The sequence below is a fragment of the Tigriopus californicus genome, chromosome 10 (genome assembly GCF_007210705.1).
Source record: "Tigriopus californicus strain San Diego chromosome 10, Tcal_SD_v2.1, whole genome shotgun sequence".
Classification (NCBI taxonomy): domain Eukaryota; kingdom Metazoa; phylum Arthropoda; class Copepoda; order Harpacticoida; family Harpacticidae; genus Tigriopus; species Tigriopus californicus.
The window spans coordinates 3627161-3641976 of NC_081449.1; the positions used below are offsets into that span (position 1 = coordinate 3627161).

Here is a 14816-nt window from a genome sequence, read left to right on the forward strand (position 1 = left end):
CTCCCTCGTCCCCATATTTAAAAAAGGAAAGAAAATGTCATGTGTGGCATATCCATGAGAGAAGGAAAAAAACCTTTTCAAGACTAATTCAATGATGTCCGTTCGGTCCTTTGAGCCGAACAGATCAGGCGTGAATGAACAGCTTTCAAAGAGCGGATTGGGTGACCTTTTTGTCCACCGGGAAAAGAACGCAATTTCCTTGGGGAAGTCCATCTCCAGGCATTCTGATAAGCCAGCTAGATAGCCAGCCACTCTGGCTCTCTGGCAAAGCCAAGCACGTAATGTATCATACTAAGTGAGTTTGTGCGAGTTTCCCTCGGCTAATGGACAGATAGGCGCTATTAGCAGTGACGACAGGGGGAAAAGATGACAGTTGTAGCGGAAAGTAAGATGTCAATTGCAATTAAATCTGTTCGAGTGTGTCAAATTCGTGTATTAGCCACTGATTGACCCTTGAGAGCTGTGGAGGGAGGAGAAAGAGCAATCTCTGAACCATGAGGGAGAGGAATCCGAGGATGAATTTCGACAGCCCGAGTTGTTTACCTATTTCTGCTCGTATCTATCGAGATATCTGGGGAAGATTTGTGAATCCTTTTAATTGTAATCACCTTGAAAAGTGTCACCTTCTTTCAAAGGCTTTTGGATATTGATCTTTTCGACCACTGGATTAAGAAGTTCGAATTCCATGATGGCAATGATCACAGATATGGAAATATGTCAGATTCTAAGTTAAGCAAATGACATTACTCTTCTATCATCAGCTCTTGGTGCCTTGAGTGGTTTCTCAATAAACAATAAACATTGCAACACTGAATTCCAAAATTGATTTTGTGACCGCCCCCTACATTCTCGTTTGGCGATGCAGGTATTAACGCATTTATCTAATGTTCTTCAGGAAGATCTATGAATTTTGGCAGACAAATTGGAGACTTCTTTTTTCCTCTTTCCTACGGGGATTAGGAAAGACCCTTCAAGATAGTCTTTTGTGGTCTGGTGGGTTTATCTTTCTTCAAAATCTGTTAGCTCTTCCCTTGAGAAGTTGGAAGTTCGTAACCGTGCGCATTCAAGCCTTCAACTTTCCTATGGGATAAGTAACCAAACAAAATGTGTTTGACCAATTAGCCTCCTTGATTGCATAATAATTGTTAGGATATTGTAATAGATCATAAACTGAAATGGCAGCAAAATTTTAGAAAATACATTTTGGCTAGATCAAATAGTTGAACCTTGCAGCTAATCAAGAAATGAATGAACTTTACGCAACAGAGTAGGTTCAATTATGCTAGTTAAGGTGTCAATATTCATAACCAATTTATGCACTAAAATGGAAAATGCACTCTCAGGTCTTAAGGTTTCAAAACCATTGAAACGAACTTTTCAGTGTCTCACAAGTTAAATGTAAGATTGACCAAAATATATCTGCACTCTAAACTCTATCCTTCTTCGTCTGAAGAGTCCCAATTAAATCATCATTAGCAGTATTTTACACCAAAAAAAACTAATGGGATCTTGAACGAGCAATATAAAATACCCCTTTTTTCCTCTCAGCCACTGTGCGTCTCTAAGATTTGCTGATTGCACATTGGACTGCATTTCAGTTCAAGACAGTTCCCGTCCCGTTCGCAAGGCATTAGTCGTTCCTCAATAAAAGGAACGAATTACAGTTACAGTTACATTAGTCAAAAATAGTAATTCGTTACACAACCATTATTCGAAAAAAATGTAATGGCGTTTACTCGTTACAATTACTTTTACTAAAACTTTAGATGACCAATATTTTTTGGTTTTCCCCATCCAGACCATTCTTCTCAAAAGAACTGGAGTTTTTTGGCTCAAGCAGTCCTAATGCGTAACATTCGAAGATTTCTTGTCAAAAATTTTCAATAATGAGCCTTGGCGTTTAATCTTGGCATAATTGTTCAAAATGTATTGCATCATAATACTTTGAGGAGTCAAGATTGGGACCCTGGATGGGATAATGATTGTTAAAGGTTTGGAACAATGTCACAAAACTCATGATGGAAAACAGTATTAGACATTGTGAAGTTGGCAAAGCTTCTCTGTAAGAAGTTCATCCCTTAAGTGAAGTGAAATGAGGAGGCTTTGGAAATTCGAAGGCTCATATTCAAGCCAAGGAGACATTTTCCGTGCTTGAGTCCAACGTAATTAGATTGAGAAGATGTAAACACTAAAGTAGCAAATGCAACAAGATTCAAAACCAATAACACCTTCAGAGTGGTTAAGAGCAAACACAATTTTCAACCCTGACTTTCTTTGATCAAAATATGCTAGATGGAATTACTAAAGATGGCAATTTCTGTTGAGCTTTAAGGTTCTTCAGCTGTCACGAGATAAACGAAAAATTAAAGGACTTTCTGGAAGCTGAAAAAGGAACGAGTAACGAGTAATTCTTGTAGATTTTTGGGTCGTTACAATAACACAATTTTAAAATGTAATGCAATTACAGTTCCTTTTTCGAGAAAAGGAACGAATTACTGTAATTTCGTTACTTGTAATTTCGTTACTAATGCCCTGCCCGTTCGGAAGTGGAAAGCTCGCTCTCGGTACAAGATTTTTGTTCACGTTGGAGTGGGTTTTCATGATCAAGCTATATTTGATAAAAGTCACAAATATGAAAAAATTAACCTACAAAGTTTAATTTAGCTTTTTGTCCGGTGTGCTGTATATGTTGTATATGTGTTTGAATCACACGTCATAGGGTCCATAATTTGAATTGGCTAAATAACCGAGAACTTGAGATAAACTCTTGCAACAGAAACGACCCTGATATTTTTTTCGGTTCTAACATGACTGCACGTTGTCTGTGATTGGGCTTGATTTGAGACACTTTAAGTTAGGTAATTGTAAAACTCAAGTTCCAAATTCAGGGAGCCACAGGGTTGATTACTTGCATGGCTGTTTTGGTCGACACTAAGTAATGCGACAGCCATGGATCACTCCGACACCCTACTACCCACTTTTGAAATGTGATAAAAAAGGGATTGAATGTTTTGGATGAAGTGTCATTACTCTCTCTAGAGCTCTAACTGAGCCAGACCAACTGATGAGACCAGAGGGAAAGAGTGGTATTAGTGACAGGGTCCTTGTCAGCTGAAATGATCTCTAAATGGCCTTCGATTACAAGTTTCTTTTAATGCAAATCCTTGATAGCCAGGCTTTTGCCAAACCTTTGGTCATACATTTTTTGTGGACATTGAAAGCCAGAAGTAGACACTGGACGGCTAAATTTCAAATCAGCGGCCATCCATTTCTTTTGAGGACATGGAGTTTCAAAAGCTGAGATTTTTTAAGATCTTGTCCACCATAGCAATCTTCTTGTAACGACACATGAGAATGCATCTCAAGGCTGCAAAGAAAAATATAACAAATGAAATATTGCTAAAATAATCAGAGACATAAAAAAGCTACTTTTTCGACAAGGGCCGAATTTGTAAAAAATACACCTCCTAATGACTTTACATATCTTCACCCGTTGCCACAGGACCACCTTATTGTTAGCCAACCATTGTTTCACTACCATCATTTAAATGTAATTTAAGTTGTTTGACAAATGATTTATGATATTTCAAGAACTATTGAATCAATTTGTGGTCTGACGTGCACAATATTCATAAGGCATAGAATGCCCTTTTGGTTTTGGTGATCTTAAGAGATGTAGGCATGCCTTTCCATCAAATTTACTTGTCAAAATCATCTCAAAAAGATTCATCAGAAAGTCATGGATGACAATGCAAAAACTCAGCGTAAGGTCCAAATTTTGGGCTCAAGACAAATCGAATCTCTGCCAATATTTTTGACGTTTGTATTCTTTTTTGCCAATTTGAGGCTAATGAAGACCCCACCAAATTATTACATTGCACAAAGTGGATCATACACAAGTCCATAGCTATGATTGTGTTCGAGTTCAAGACTCAACCTCTTAATGTTTTAAAAAAGTTTGCTGTTTCAAGAGAGTGGTGATCAAGGAATCCTTTTAAAAACTCTGTAAATATTTTCCAGTTCATTTGATTTCTCAGAGCTATTGCTCTTTTAGGGGTCTGATTTGATTTGTTCTGTCGATTGTTCATTCATATTTACTTGATCATAAATTGTTTCAAAAACCTCAATTTAATCATCCCATAATCAGCCCACAATAACCATAAAATGAAATGTACAATATTTACAATCAAATCTAAATGATTTGTCGTCAATAAGAGGTTTTTTATTGACCAGATACTTACCTCAACCGTAGTCATATCAAGGCAGGGACATGAATAATATCGTTATTTTTTTGCGTTATGAAAAGTATCTAAAGCCATTTCATACTGTGAGCATAGGCTTGGTGGGATGGATCCTTTAGTTTGGCCAAAGGAAAAAGGCAATTCGTTTCTGTTTTGAGTGACATTAAAGCCCAAATCGGTTAGTTGGACGTATAACTATTTACCAAAATCAAAATAAACTCAGTTTCGAGTCAAAGATGAATCAAGAGCCGCCTCTATCATCACTTTTCTCAACCTTCAAACTTTGTTCTAGATATTAAGAGGTTGAGTGTTTCATCGAACTCAAATACAGCCCAACAGAAAGCAGGCCTTAGCGATTCAGGCAAAACTGGCAGGAGGGTTATCCTCATCTGAATGTAAATAAACAAAGACCTTTGAAAAGAGCAGAATAACAAACCCCCAAAAATGTGAATCTTCATATTCGAGATATTCAAAATCACGATGATGCCTGATCCCTCATTTCCAGAAAAGGTTGAAAGCAATCTCTTGAACCGACATTGCGGCTTACTGGAAGCCGAACTGTGTTTATTAAAGGATTTAAAGTTAACCTATGTATCAGTGGGTTCCTGGATACTCATAATTCGTGAAACCTGTGACTTTTTTGTTAACACCGATGAGCCCTATTTTGCTCTAACCCTCTTGTACGAGCCTAATTCCAATCAATATATCTGTCGAGTTTTGGGTAAAACCATCGAAAAAGGCATGGTTCGCTCTTTTTCTGAGCTTTTGGTCAAGAGTGAGGACCATTTCAAGGGAAGGGTTGCTTGTCTAGGACTAAAGCCGACCAATTCCAATTTCCCATTTTCATGCACATTTTCTAAGCAATGCCAAACAACCTTCTTGAGTGGGATTCCTCTCAAATTTGAGTGTCAGATCTGTCCACAATGCCAGAATAGTGGAGAATCCGAAAGAACATCTTTGAACGAAACCATTGACTCAAACATCGAAGCGGATTTTGGTAGCAAAAGAGAATCGACCCAGGGGCTGAAGATCCCTTTGACTGCTGTAGTAGCTAAATCATTGCCTAAGAAAAGAGCTGCTAAATCTAAGGATGATGAGGATGAAAGTTTCCAAAAACGAGACCGGATCACGGAAGCTCGTCCCTGGACATGCCCGATCTGTCAAAAATCCCTGGCCTTTGGCAATTCGTATAAGCATATGAAACACGTTCATTTTGAAGGGCATTTCAAATGTGCGATCTGTTATCAAGAGTTCAAATATGCCAAAGATCTCACTCAACATCATCTCCACAGTCATCCCAAAGTGGACCATTTGGCCTGTCCATCTTGTGAAGACGATATTGTGATTGAAACCGATCGAGATGCTTTGGCAGACCATTATAAGCAATGTGTTCGGCGACGATCCAACGATCAAGCCCGAAAGCAATTGATCAAGGTCAAGGCCGAAGGTCGATTGTTCCAATGTGATGAATGCGGAAAGACTTTATCCTCAGCCTCCAACCTCACCAAACATATGAAGGTGCACAGTGATGCCACCAACTTTCAATGTCATATGTGTGATTACAAAACCAAGTGGAAGGTGTGCCTCGAGAAACATATCAAGCGGCACCTACTTGACCAAGGATTATTGGAAAAATGTATTTGTCAACTCTGCGGGAAGGAATTGCGGACCCAAAAGTGCCTGGCCACTCACATTCAACTGGTTCACGAAAAATCGCTACAATTTGCATGCGACAAATGCGAAAAGCAGTTCACTAGTCGAGATATCCTTCGACGCCATAAGAATCGGGTTCATGCGGAATCTGAGGAGTTTGCTTGTAAAAAGTGCTCCTACAGGGCGGGGAACAAAATCGAATTAAAAACTCATTTCCGATGCCATGGTGAGCCTACTTTTAAGTGTCACCATTGTGGGAAGATGCTCAAGTCCAAGGGATCTCTGCGGATTCATGAACGGATCCATACCGGTGAAAAGCCTTTTAAGTATGTGGTGGTCATTTAGTGCGAGAGACTGGATCGGAAAAATAGGGATATTGTATCTTTTTCTTTGTATCCTTTCAGGTGTGAAATGTGTGACTATGCCAGTAACAACAGCGCCAATCTTCTCAATCATAAGAAGTTCATCCATCAAAACGGGAAGAAACTGCCGGAAGGTTTTCCAACGTAACGCTCATTTTTAAGCGGATATCACATTTTATTTCCGATTATTGGCAATCAAATTTCAGTTATCCCTGGTGCATCGTATGTTCTTAGAAAATAAATGCTTTTGAGTCACGATCTCGAGAGAGAAAATTCAAAGGCCTGTCTTTTGGGGATTTGGATTGGTTGTTTTGATTTTTTTCACAAGGAAAGATGAACAATATATGGCAAGGAAGATTTTAGGCGATTGGCATCAAAACTTCTTTTGAACCCCGAAATGGCTTTTGACTGAGATAAATTTATTGATCACATGTCATGACGTTCTCAAATTCATGTTTTATTGGAGCTGCTTGTGTTTTTCATGTTTGTTATCAAGCATAGATCAAATTATTTCATGAAAGAAAGCCCATCGTTTTTTCTCAGGTAACAGGGTTCCTGACGCGCTTGCTCACCTCTTTTTGTGAAGTTATTGACTTAGTACAGAATCGTTAATCTTAAACATTTCTTCACAGTCTGCCCTGATATTGACACTATCAGTATCTTAGAGTAATAAAAGAAAACACTAAGGCATTAGTTAAACCATCTGCTACATACAAATAAAAAAATATTTTCCGCTATATCCGGCTCAAATCTCGAAACCCAGTTGAAACAGGGTACGTATTTTATTATAACGATCACTTGACAACTCACTTGATCGGAAAAGATTTTTTTTTCTATTGTCATTTTAGTGACCCGAACGAAATTGAACACTCCTATACAGTCACCCTTCTCTCGAATCAAAACAAAGCCAAGAACTCAAAAAAAAGGACTTGATCTCGATCAAGTTAACCAACCAGAACCACGAAACCCTCGTGAATATATCCTATGATGTGTAAAGAAGTATGCCATTAGTGTGAACAAAGAGACATGTTTGAGAGTCTCACTGAAATTTAAGCGTGCCTCAACATGGATCCACCAGATGATTCGTACATCAAAACGGAAGAAATCACTCCGATTTCGTCCGTCCATCTTGTCCCTGCTGAGTTGGATTTGTTCCTAACGTGCAATCTTACTCATTGCACTCTAGGCTCCTGGATTCTGATCTTCCCCCACCAATGTGACCTCTTCATTCACGACAATGAGCCTTATTTTGCCCTCAATCTTCTGTTCAATCCCAGTAGTCTGCAGTTTATTTGGCGAGTTTTGGGTCGGACCATCTCATCCGGGATGGTGGAATCTCGGGAGGACTTCTTGTCCAAATGTCGAGAGCTCTTTGAGGATGCAGTGCCTTGTCTGGGCTTGAAAGTGGAAAGAGACAAGGATTTTCCGCTGTCTTGTCAATTTTCTCCCAATTGCCAAATTGTCATCCATACCCGAGATTCGAAATTGAAGGGCTTCCAATGCCAAGAATGTTCAGCAGAGTCGGAAGCGTCAAAAGCCTCCTCTGAGCAGAAAGTTCAAAAGAAACGAGGACGACCGAGAAAAGCCAAAAAAGTGTCCTTGAATGAGGATTTTAGCCATGAGGATCAGTCCTTGATGTCGGAAGAATTCAAAGATTTTGAGGCTCATGCTGATGTGCTTCCAGAGGATGGATTGGAAAATGAGGATGAGGATTCTTTTGGTCTGTCGTATGGTGAAAATGTGAAGGCTAGTGCTTTGATTTCGTCTGACAGTCCCGATAATTTGAGTCCCCTCATCCCCGATGGTAGTACTAGTAAGCGACATAAGGCCAAAGTGGCCTATGATCGTCGACCTTGGACCTGTAAGATTTGTTTAAAAACCTTGAAGCAAGCCTCATCGGCTCAACATTTGAGAAATATTCACTTCGTGGGCGAGTTCCACTGCCAGATCTGCCTTGAAGGCTTCCAATTTGCCAAGGATATCTGTACTCACACCAATGTCCATCATCCCGAGCTCAAGACCTTGAAATGTCCCTCTTGTTTCGAGGATGTGTCCTCTGAATCCGATGGGTTAGTGCTCCATTACGAGGCTTGTATAAAAAGCAAAGTAAAGGAACAAGTGCGAAAGACCAAAATGAAACAACGTGAGCAGATTCACCAATGTGAACAATGTGGCAAAGAGTTTGAGACGAGCTACTTGCTGAAGCTACATCAACGTACGCACAATGATGCCTGGCTGCATTGTCAAACCTGTGATTTCAAGACCAAATATAAACGCAATCTCGATACCCATGAGCGGCGACACTTGCAGGATCAAGGACTGGCAGCCAATTATGTCTGCGAATTGTGCGGTAAAGAGCTCAGAGATCCCGAGACCTTGGAACGCCATGTCAAGGCCATCCATGAAAAGTCTCTGAACTTCATGTGCGACAAATGCGACAAATCCTTCACGAGTACGGCAGTATTGAAACGCCACAAGAACCGGGCACATCTCGAGTCGGATGCTTACATCTGTAAAGTGTGTAATTATCGAGCTGGAGATACGACAGAGCTGCGAGATCACATGCGGAGTCACTTGGATCCGACACATAAATGTCAATATTGCGGCAAACTCTTTCGACATCGACACAACCTGACTATTCACAAACGAATCCACACCGGTGAAAAGCCCTATAAGTACGACATGAAAATGTTTAAGTGTTTAACTCGTTTAACTGATCTCCCTGTTTCTTTAGGTGCGAGTTTTGTGGGTATGCCAGTACCAATTCGGCCAATGTGACCAATCATAAAAAGTCCGTTCACCAAGGAATGAAACTCAAGAACCGGAAAGGAAACGCTTCAAAAAGCGGCGGGAATGCGATGGTTTCCGAGGAAACCCCAACTCCTACGGTAAATCCTATCCCGCAACCGATTATACCGGGGTCTGTTCAACCTGAATCTCAGTGGAAAGAAAACTACTCATTTTCTCACATGGCATGAATTTCTTATGTGGTACGATTGAGTCATTTTATGTTCATGGATTTGCTTTACCGAATGGATTTCGTTTTCGCGTCTTTTTTTTGCGTAAGCAGCGAATGGCGAGAAATATGAGATTTGTTTCAAGAGAAATGTTATATTTAGTATCAATGATGATATTACAGACGAAATGAAATTGGTGAATCAGACTTGCCTTGGAATACGAAACTGATCTAGAATTGACATAAATGCTCAATGTGTGAAAATTCCAACCAAATAAATAAACGCAATGTGAACAAACGAGATTGCAGCAAGCAAACGCTTTTTTGAAGATGATCTTACTGCCTTGAGGGCCTTGAAATTTTAAGCATCAAGATGGCCTGCAAGGATTGCCTGGTAGCTTAAGTGATCCCTAAAATGAACATTCACTCGGGGTTCTACGATTACAATTGAGAATGAGGACCCACACACCTAGGTTTCTGCACTTTAGGTGTTGGAAACATGACTGATAGAATTTGAAAAGTTTGTGAAATAAACTTATAAATCATATGCATCAATAAAGCCTCAAACAAAAAAAAAGTGAAACTTCTTTTAGATTTAACATACCAATTTTATACTTAATGACACCATTAACTCAAAAAGGTATACTTCTTATATATATAGAGATCTTTTTCATAGTTGATTTTCGGTTTTGTTATTCTCCGTTCCGATAAGCGAGATTCATTTCCTCGGTCGCTTTTTTGGTCGCGGAATGCCAAGATGAACATACTTCTTGTGACAGGTCAGAGTATCGCCACGTCCAGTCCGATAATCGCACAAATCGCATCTAAAACCAAGTATAAGGACGAATTGATGTGCTTAGTTCTGGTTCGTAATTCAATATTACAACTCATCCTAAATGTCCTACTTACGCAAAGCGTTTTTCTCGCGTGTGAGTCCGTTTGTGATTTATTAACTTGGACTGGGTCTGAAACTTTTGCCCACAAGTACGACAAACGATGTGGGGCACCTCATGAAGTAATAAGTGAACTTTGAGTGTAGACATAGTGGCACAGGTCAAAGCGCAAATGGGACATGACAACTGATCAGACGTGGCTTGATTCCGATTAGTATGACGTTTCACATCAACAGACTCTATATTTGCTTGACTGACATTGTGAGAGTGTACAGTAGTCTGGACTATAGAGGATAATGTTTTTTCTTGATTCTGAAGCTCTTGGAAGCTCATGGGATCACCACTTCCAAAGGCAAACCCATCCTGGTGATAAACGGCTTTGTGAACCCTAATACTTTCAAAGTCAATAAAAGTTTGATGACAACTGGAGCATTCATAATAAGATTTTCTTCCCGTCATTGAATCTCCGTTGAGCTCTTGTTCTTGAGTTCTGGAACATTTTGGCCCCAGTGGGTTTTCTTCCATCACAATGTTTTCATTGAGATCAGACCCACTTTCAAGGATGTCATACAGATCGAGAGGTTCATTCTCGCCCTCCAATTTGATAATGGTTCGACTAGAATAATCCGCATCTTTCATGCCCATCTCAAATTTCAAAGGCGTAATTATTTGTCTAGAATTTAGGGAACTTGGGGCATCATTTGCCGTTTTCATCCACATATTCCGATCAGGCGGCTCATCTGGGTCGTCCCATTCAGTTTCCTGGGGCTGATTTTGCAATGGCTTNTACTTTCAAAGTCAATAAAAGTTTGATGACAACTGGAGCATTCATAATAAGATTTTCTTCCCGTCATTGAATCTCCGTTGAGCTCTTGTTCTTGAGGTCTGGAACATTTTGGCCCCAGTGGGTTTTCTTCCATCACAATGTTTTCATTGAGATCAGACCCACTTTCAAGGCTTTCATGCCCATCTCAAATTTCAAAGGCGTAATTATTTGTCTAGAATTTAGGGAACTTGGGGCATCATTTGCCGTTTTCATCCACATATTCCGATCAGGCGGCTCATCTGGGTCGTCCCATTCAGTTTCCTGGGGCTGATTTTGCAATGGCTTCGTCATTTTTCGACAATTGCGACACATGGCCAAGGTTTTTTCAGATGAAGGAACGAGCATTAAGCAATCGTTGGCAAATTTGCAGGATAAAGGAAAGGATCGATTGGTTTTCATGAAACCAATGCATACTTTCCCTGTGAAGAAGAGCTCCTGACATTTCTCCAGTAGATCTACATGGCTAACCACCTTCCCGGATTCAAAGGTTCGGCCCAAAACCCGAAAAATGTATTGTTGAGAGGCTGGATGGTAAAGGAGAGAGAGCCCAAAGTGAGGCTCGTCATTCACCAGGAGATCAAAATTTTGCTTCAGAATCAAGACCCAAGATCCCAAAGACACCTGTCATAAACCTTGTGAGGATAAGGAATCCGCTGAGAGGGAATCACAATCTTTTATTTCCATCTTGTTGAAAGCTAGTGTTTGCTCTTTTCATTCCATTCAGATCAAGTTCTGTCACTTTTTGTTATCTTTGAAACAGGGCGACCGTTGTTAGTGGCACAATTGGCTCGACTTGTCCCTTAAGATACTTGTTTATGAATATAGAATCACGAATTGAAAAGGTTTATGAAGCTCTAGAATGTATTAGTTATTATTACTTTCATTTTCCATGTCAACGATGCCCAAGACACCACTACAATATTTGAGTTTGATCAGTGTCAGCCAAGCAAAGTTCCTTTTTTAGCCCGTTTTCTTCGTTTTTCTTTAGCAGGAGGTTGCGTGAATGTATTTGTAGTAGTTCATTGGCGTAAATTGGCGACTAGAACATTTTAGTCTGCAGGGTAAGTCCTCTCAAAAAATCCGCTTCATGCTGATCCTTCTTTGTTGACGTGTCTTTTTATGTTAGGCTGAAAAGTGTCATATTAACTTTAGAAATTTTTATAAACCCAAAGAGCTTTTTATTCACCAACTTAAACCCCTTGGAATAACAAAACCTCTGGTCAAAAAAGTAATGAAAATGACTCCGAATGCTGTTCCACTTTGTGTGTTTTTCTTCACAATTGCACAATTGTTTTGTTAGACGTTAAACGTGTCAGATTTGGAGAGATTGCTGCGACAATCCACACCCGATTTCATTATGGCCTCGGCCCCGGGGAGCAAGGTCGACACTGCCGTTAAACTGCTCTCCAAGAAGACTGACCTCACCATGGATCCATTGAAGGCCCTGGGCTTGACCAAAGTATCCTTGGGGCATTGGATCATGCTTGTCAAGGAGCTGCCCGATCTCATGATCAACCAAGAGCCACATTTCGCTCTGAGTCTGTTATATCATGCCCATACTCATCAGTTCATATTCCGAGTTCTAGGTCGGACCCTTCAGAAAGGCCAGGTCACCAACTATGGCGAGTTAATGATCAAGGCCTTTGATTTGTTCCAAAATGGAAAACCTTGTGTGGGCTTCAAATTGGCGGATCGACATTTCCCTCTGTCTTGTGAATTTTCACGGGACTGTTCCATTGTGGTTCCACATTCGGGTGGGTCGAATGTGTGTGTCAATTGTTGGTGTGAATTGACGAATCGGGGGATGATGGGCAAACAAGAGGATGATGAAGGACAGCCTCACGTCCAAGTTCGGGAGGATCGTCGTCGGAGATCCCATCGACATAAAGCTCGTTATCAAGATGTGGTTCCCAATTATTTGGAGATTGATGATGAAGGCGTGGAAGACAACGATGAGGACGACAACGACGACAACGACGACAACGACGACGACTTTGATTTGGAAAGTTATGTTCAGAACAAACTGGAGGTCAAAGTGGAAACGCCCATGCCAGAGCCATCCTCGGACACGGGTCCGATCCTCGATGATGACCACCTCAGTGATACCAAAGACATTATCGGTGATATTATCGAGAAGAACATTGTGACTCCCGAGTTGACCGAGGATCCTGAAGGAATGAATTCGCCTCGTGCGGAAGAACCGGGATCAGAACCGGGAATTTTCGCTTGCCAACAATGTTCGTTCTCGTTCAAGTCGCCGATTCAATTGACCGGACACAATTCATTGATTCATCCGGAGGCCACCCATCTGAGATGTCCAAAATGTGAGAAAAATGTCTCCATTGGCCTCGATCCTTCGAGTTTAGTGGAACATTGGAAGGCTTGTCAGAAGTACAAAACCATACGTCATGTTGAAGGATCTCGTTCCAAATTCACGTATGAGTGCAATGCATGTTCCAAGACGTTTCGTCACCAAAATGTGATCAAAAACCATGTGTTCTTGTGTGATGCCAAATTTGATGAGTGTGACGATCCAAGTGAGTCCCTGAGTGACTTGAATCCTTCCCATGTGAACTCATCAGGCAATAAAAAGAGAAGAGCCAATGTGCCTTGTGTTTGTGCCGAATGTGGAAAGAGCTTCTCATCCAAGGCCAAATGGCAAACTCACCATAACAAGTATCATGCTGAATTTGACAAGCACGCGTGTAAGATCTGCGGGTTCCGATGCGGGTCAAAAACCCGCTTGGGCGAGCATATGACGGTGCATGAAGCACCCAAGATCCTTTGTCCCACATGTGGGAAGAAGGTCAAGACCAGGCAAAACTTGAGCGTCCATCTTCGCACTCATACCGGAGAAAAGCCGTTCAAGTATGGTATCAATTTTCTATTTCATTTGTGGAATGAACGATCATAATGGAATGCCTTTTGTTCGATAGGTGCAATCTGTGTGACTATAGGGCCAGTGCATGTGGGAATCTAACCGATCACAAGAAGTATGTCCATGGAGGAATCACGAGACGAAGAGGGAAAAAATCGGCCAATACCAATGAAGAAACGCCTGAGTCCGTTTAACCGGATTCTGATCAAGGCATTTATTGCAGATTCCAGCCCATTGAAACGGCCCAATTTGACTTTGTGTGATGATCTAGTAATGATCAATTGATGAAGATCGCGGGAGTGATTGCCCGGTACCTGTTATGTTAATTTGAAACGAAATTATATTTAGCTTTTAGCCAATTGCTCCAGAAGTAAAGTGTCAGGAGGTATTGTACTGTGGATAGCATTGAGTAATTGGCAAATATGTTTTCATTCATGGTCAATCATTAGATAATAGAAAGTGCGATGACTATATCCAGTTCAAAGTGGGTAAAGCTTTTCAAACGTGTGGTTAGATCTATCGGACGTTTAAGTCCAGAGATGCTGCTAACTCTGTAAAAGTCGATTGCCCAGCCACATCTTGAATATGCCTCGCCCATTTGGGCTCCAGTGGGTTCAGCAGGTTTTCAAAACAGGTCCAAAGATGTTTTACCAAGAGCATTGAAGGAATGAAAGACATCTCTTACTGGGAAGTTTGGATAATATTCATGCGACGTGCGATAAGCACTTTATACTGTTCATTGTCAGAGTTATTCATTAGCTTCATAGTTGCCAAGGTGTTTTGGTCAATTCTGATGACTGTTGAGGCTTAACGTGCGTTTTGAGTGCACCTTCAAGCCCTCAAGAATCTAAGTTAGTATATATATGTTAGTTAGATATTACTTTCCTCAGTTTGGCCAAAACAAGGAGAAAAATCTGGCAAGTTTAGTTACGGCAACACTTCAAATTGAAAACAAAGAGACAAAATACACTAAACCAAACGTCAAAAACATTTCCAAGTGCTCCATA

General features: G+C 40.6%; 3 protein-coding genes across 4 annotated transcripts; 2 read left to right on the forward strand and 1 right to left on the reverse strand.

Moving 5' to 3' along the window:
- Positions 1-4624: 4624 nt before the first annotated feature.
- On the forward strand, positions 4625-6514 carry LOC131888589 (zinc finger protein 345-like). Its single transcript, XM_059237480.1, has 2 exons — positions 4625-6220; positions 6299-6514. The coding sequence occupies exons 1-2, from the start codon at positions 4722-4724 to the stop codon at positions 6402-6404; spliced, it is 1605 nt and encodes a 534-aa protein (XP_059093463.1). The 5' UTR covers positions 4625-4721; the 3' UTR covers positions 6405-6514.
- A 631-nt stretch (positions 6515-7145) lies between these two features.
- Positions 7146-14202, forward strand: LOC131889253 (uncharacterized). Its single transcript, XM_059238322.1, has 4 exons — positions 7146-8931; positions 8991-9231; positions 12232-13799; positions 13868-14202. Exons 1-4 carry the CDS (start codon positions 7322-7324, stop codon positions 14001-14003), a joined length of 3555 nt encoding a protein of 1184 aa, XP_059094305.1. The 5' UTR covers positions 7146-7321; the 3' UTR covers positions 14004-14202.
- LOC131888595 (endothelial zinc finger protein induced by tumor necrosis factor alpha-like) lies at positions 9341-11892 on the reverse strand. Of its 2 annotated transcripts, XR_009374130.1 has the most exons (3): positions 11553-11892; positions 10122-10389; positions 9341-10036 (listed from the first exon to the last, which is right to left on the reverse strand). XR_009374130.1 is itself a non-coding variant. In XM_059237490.1 (2 exons), the coding sequence occupies exons 1-2, from the start codon at positions 10823-10825 to the stop codon at positions 9931-9933; spliced, it is 810 nt and encodes a 269-aa protein (XP_059093473.1). In that variant the 5' UTR covers positions 10826-10887; the 3' UTR covers positions 9341-9930. The 2 variants fall into 2 exon arrangements, 1 of the variants encoding a protein (XP_059093473.1); XM_059237490.1 differs by lacking the exon at positions 11553-11892 and having other exon boundaries at positions 10122-10887.
- Positions 14203-14816: the final 614 nt, after the last annotated feature.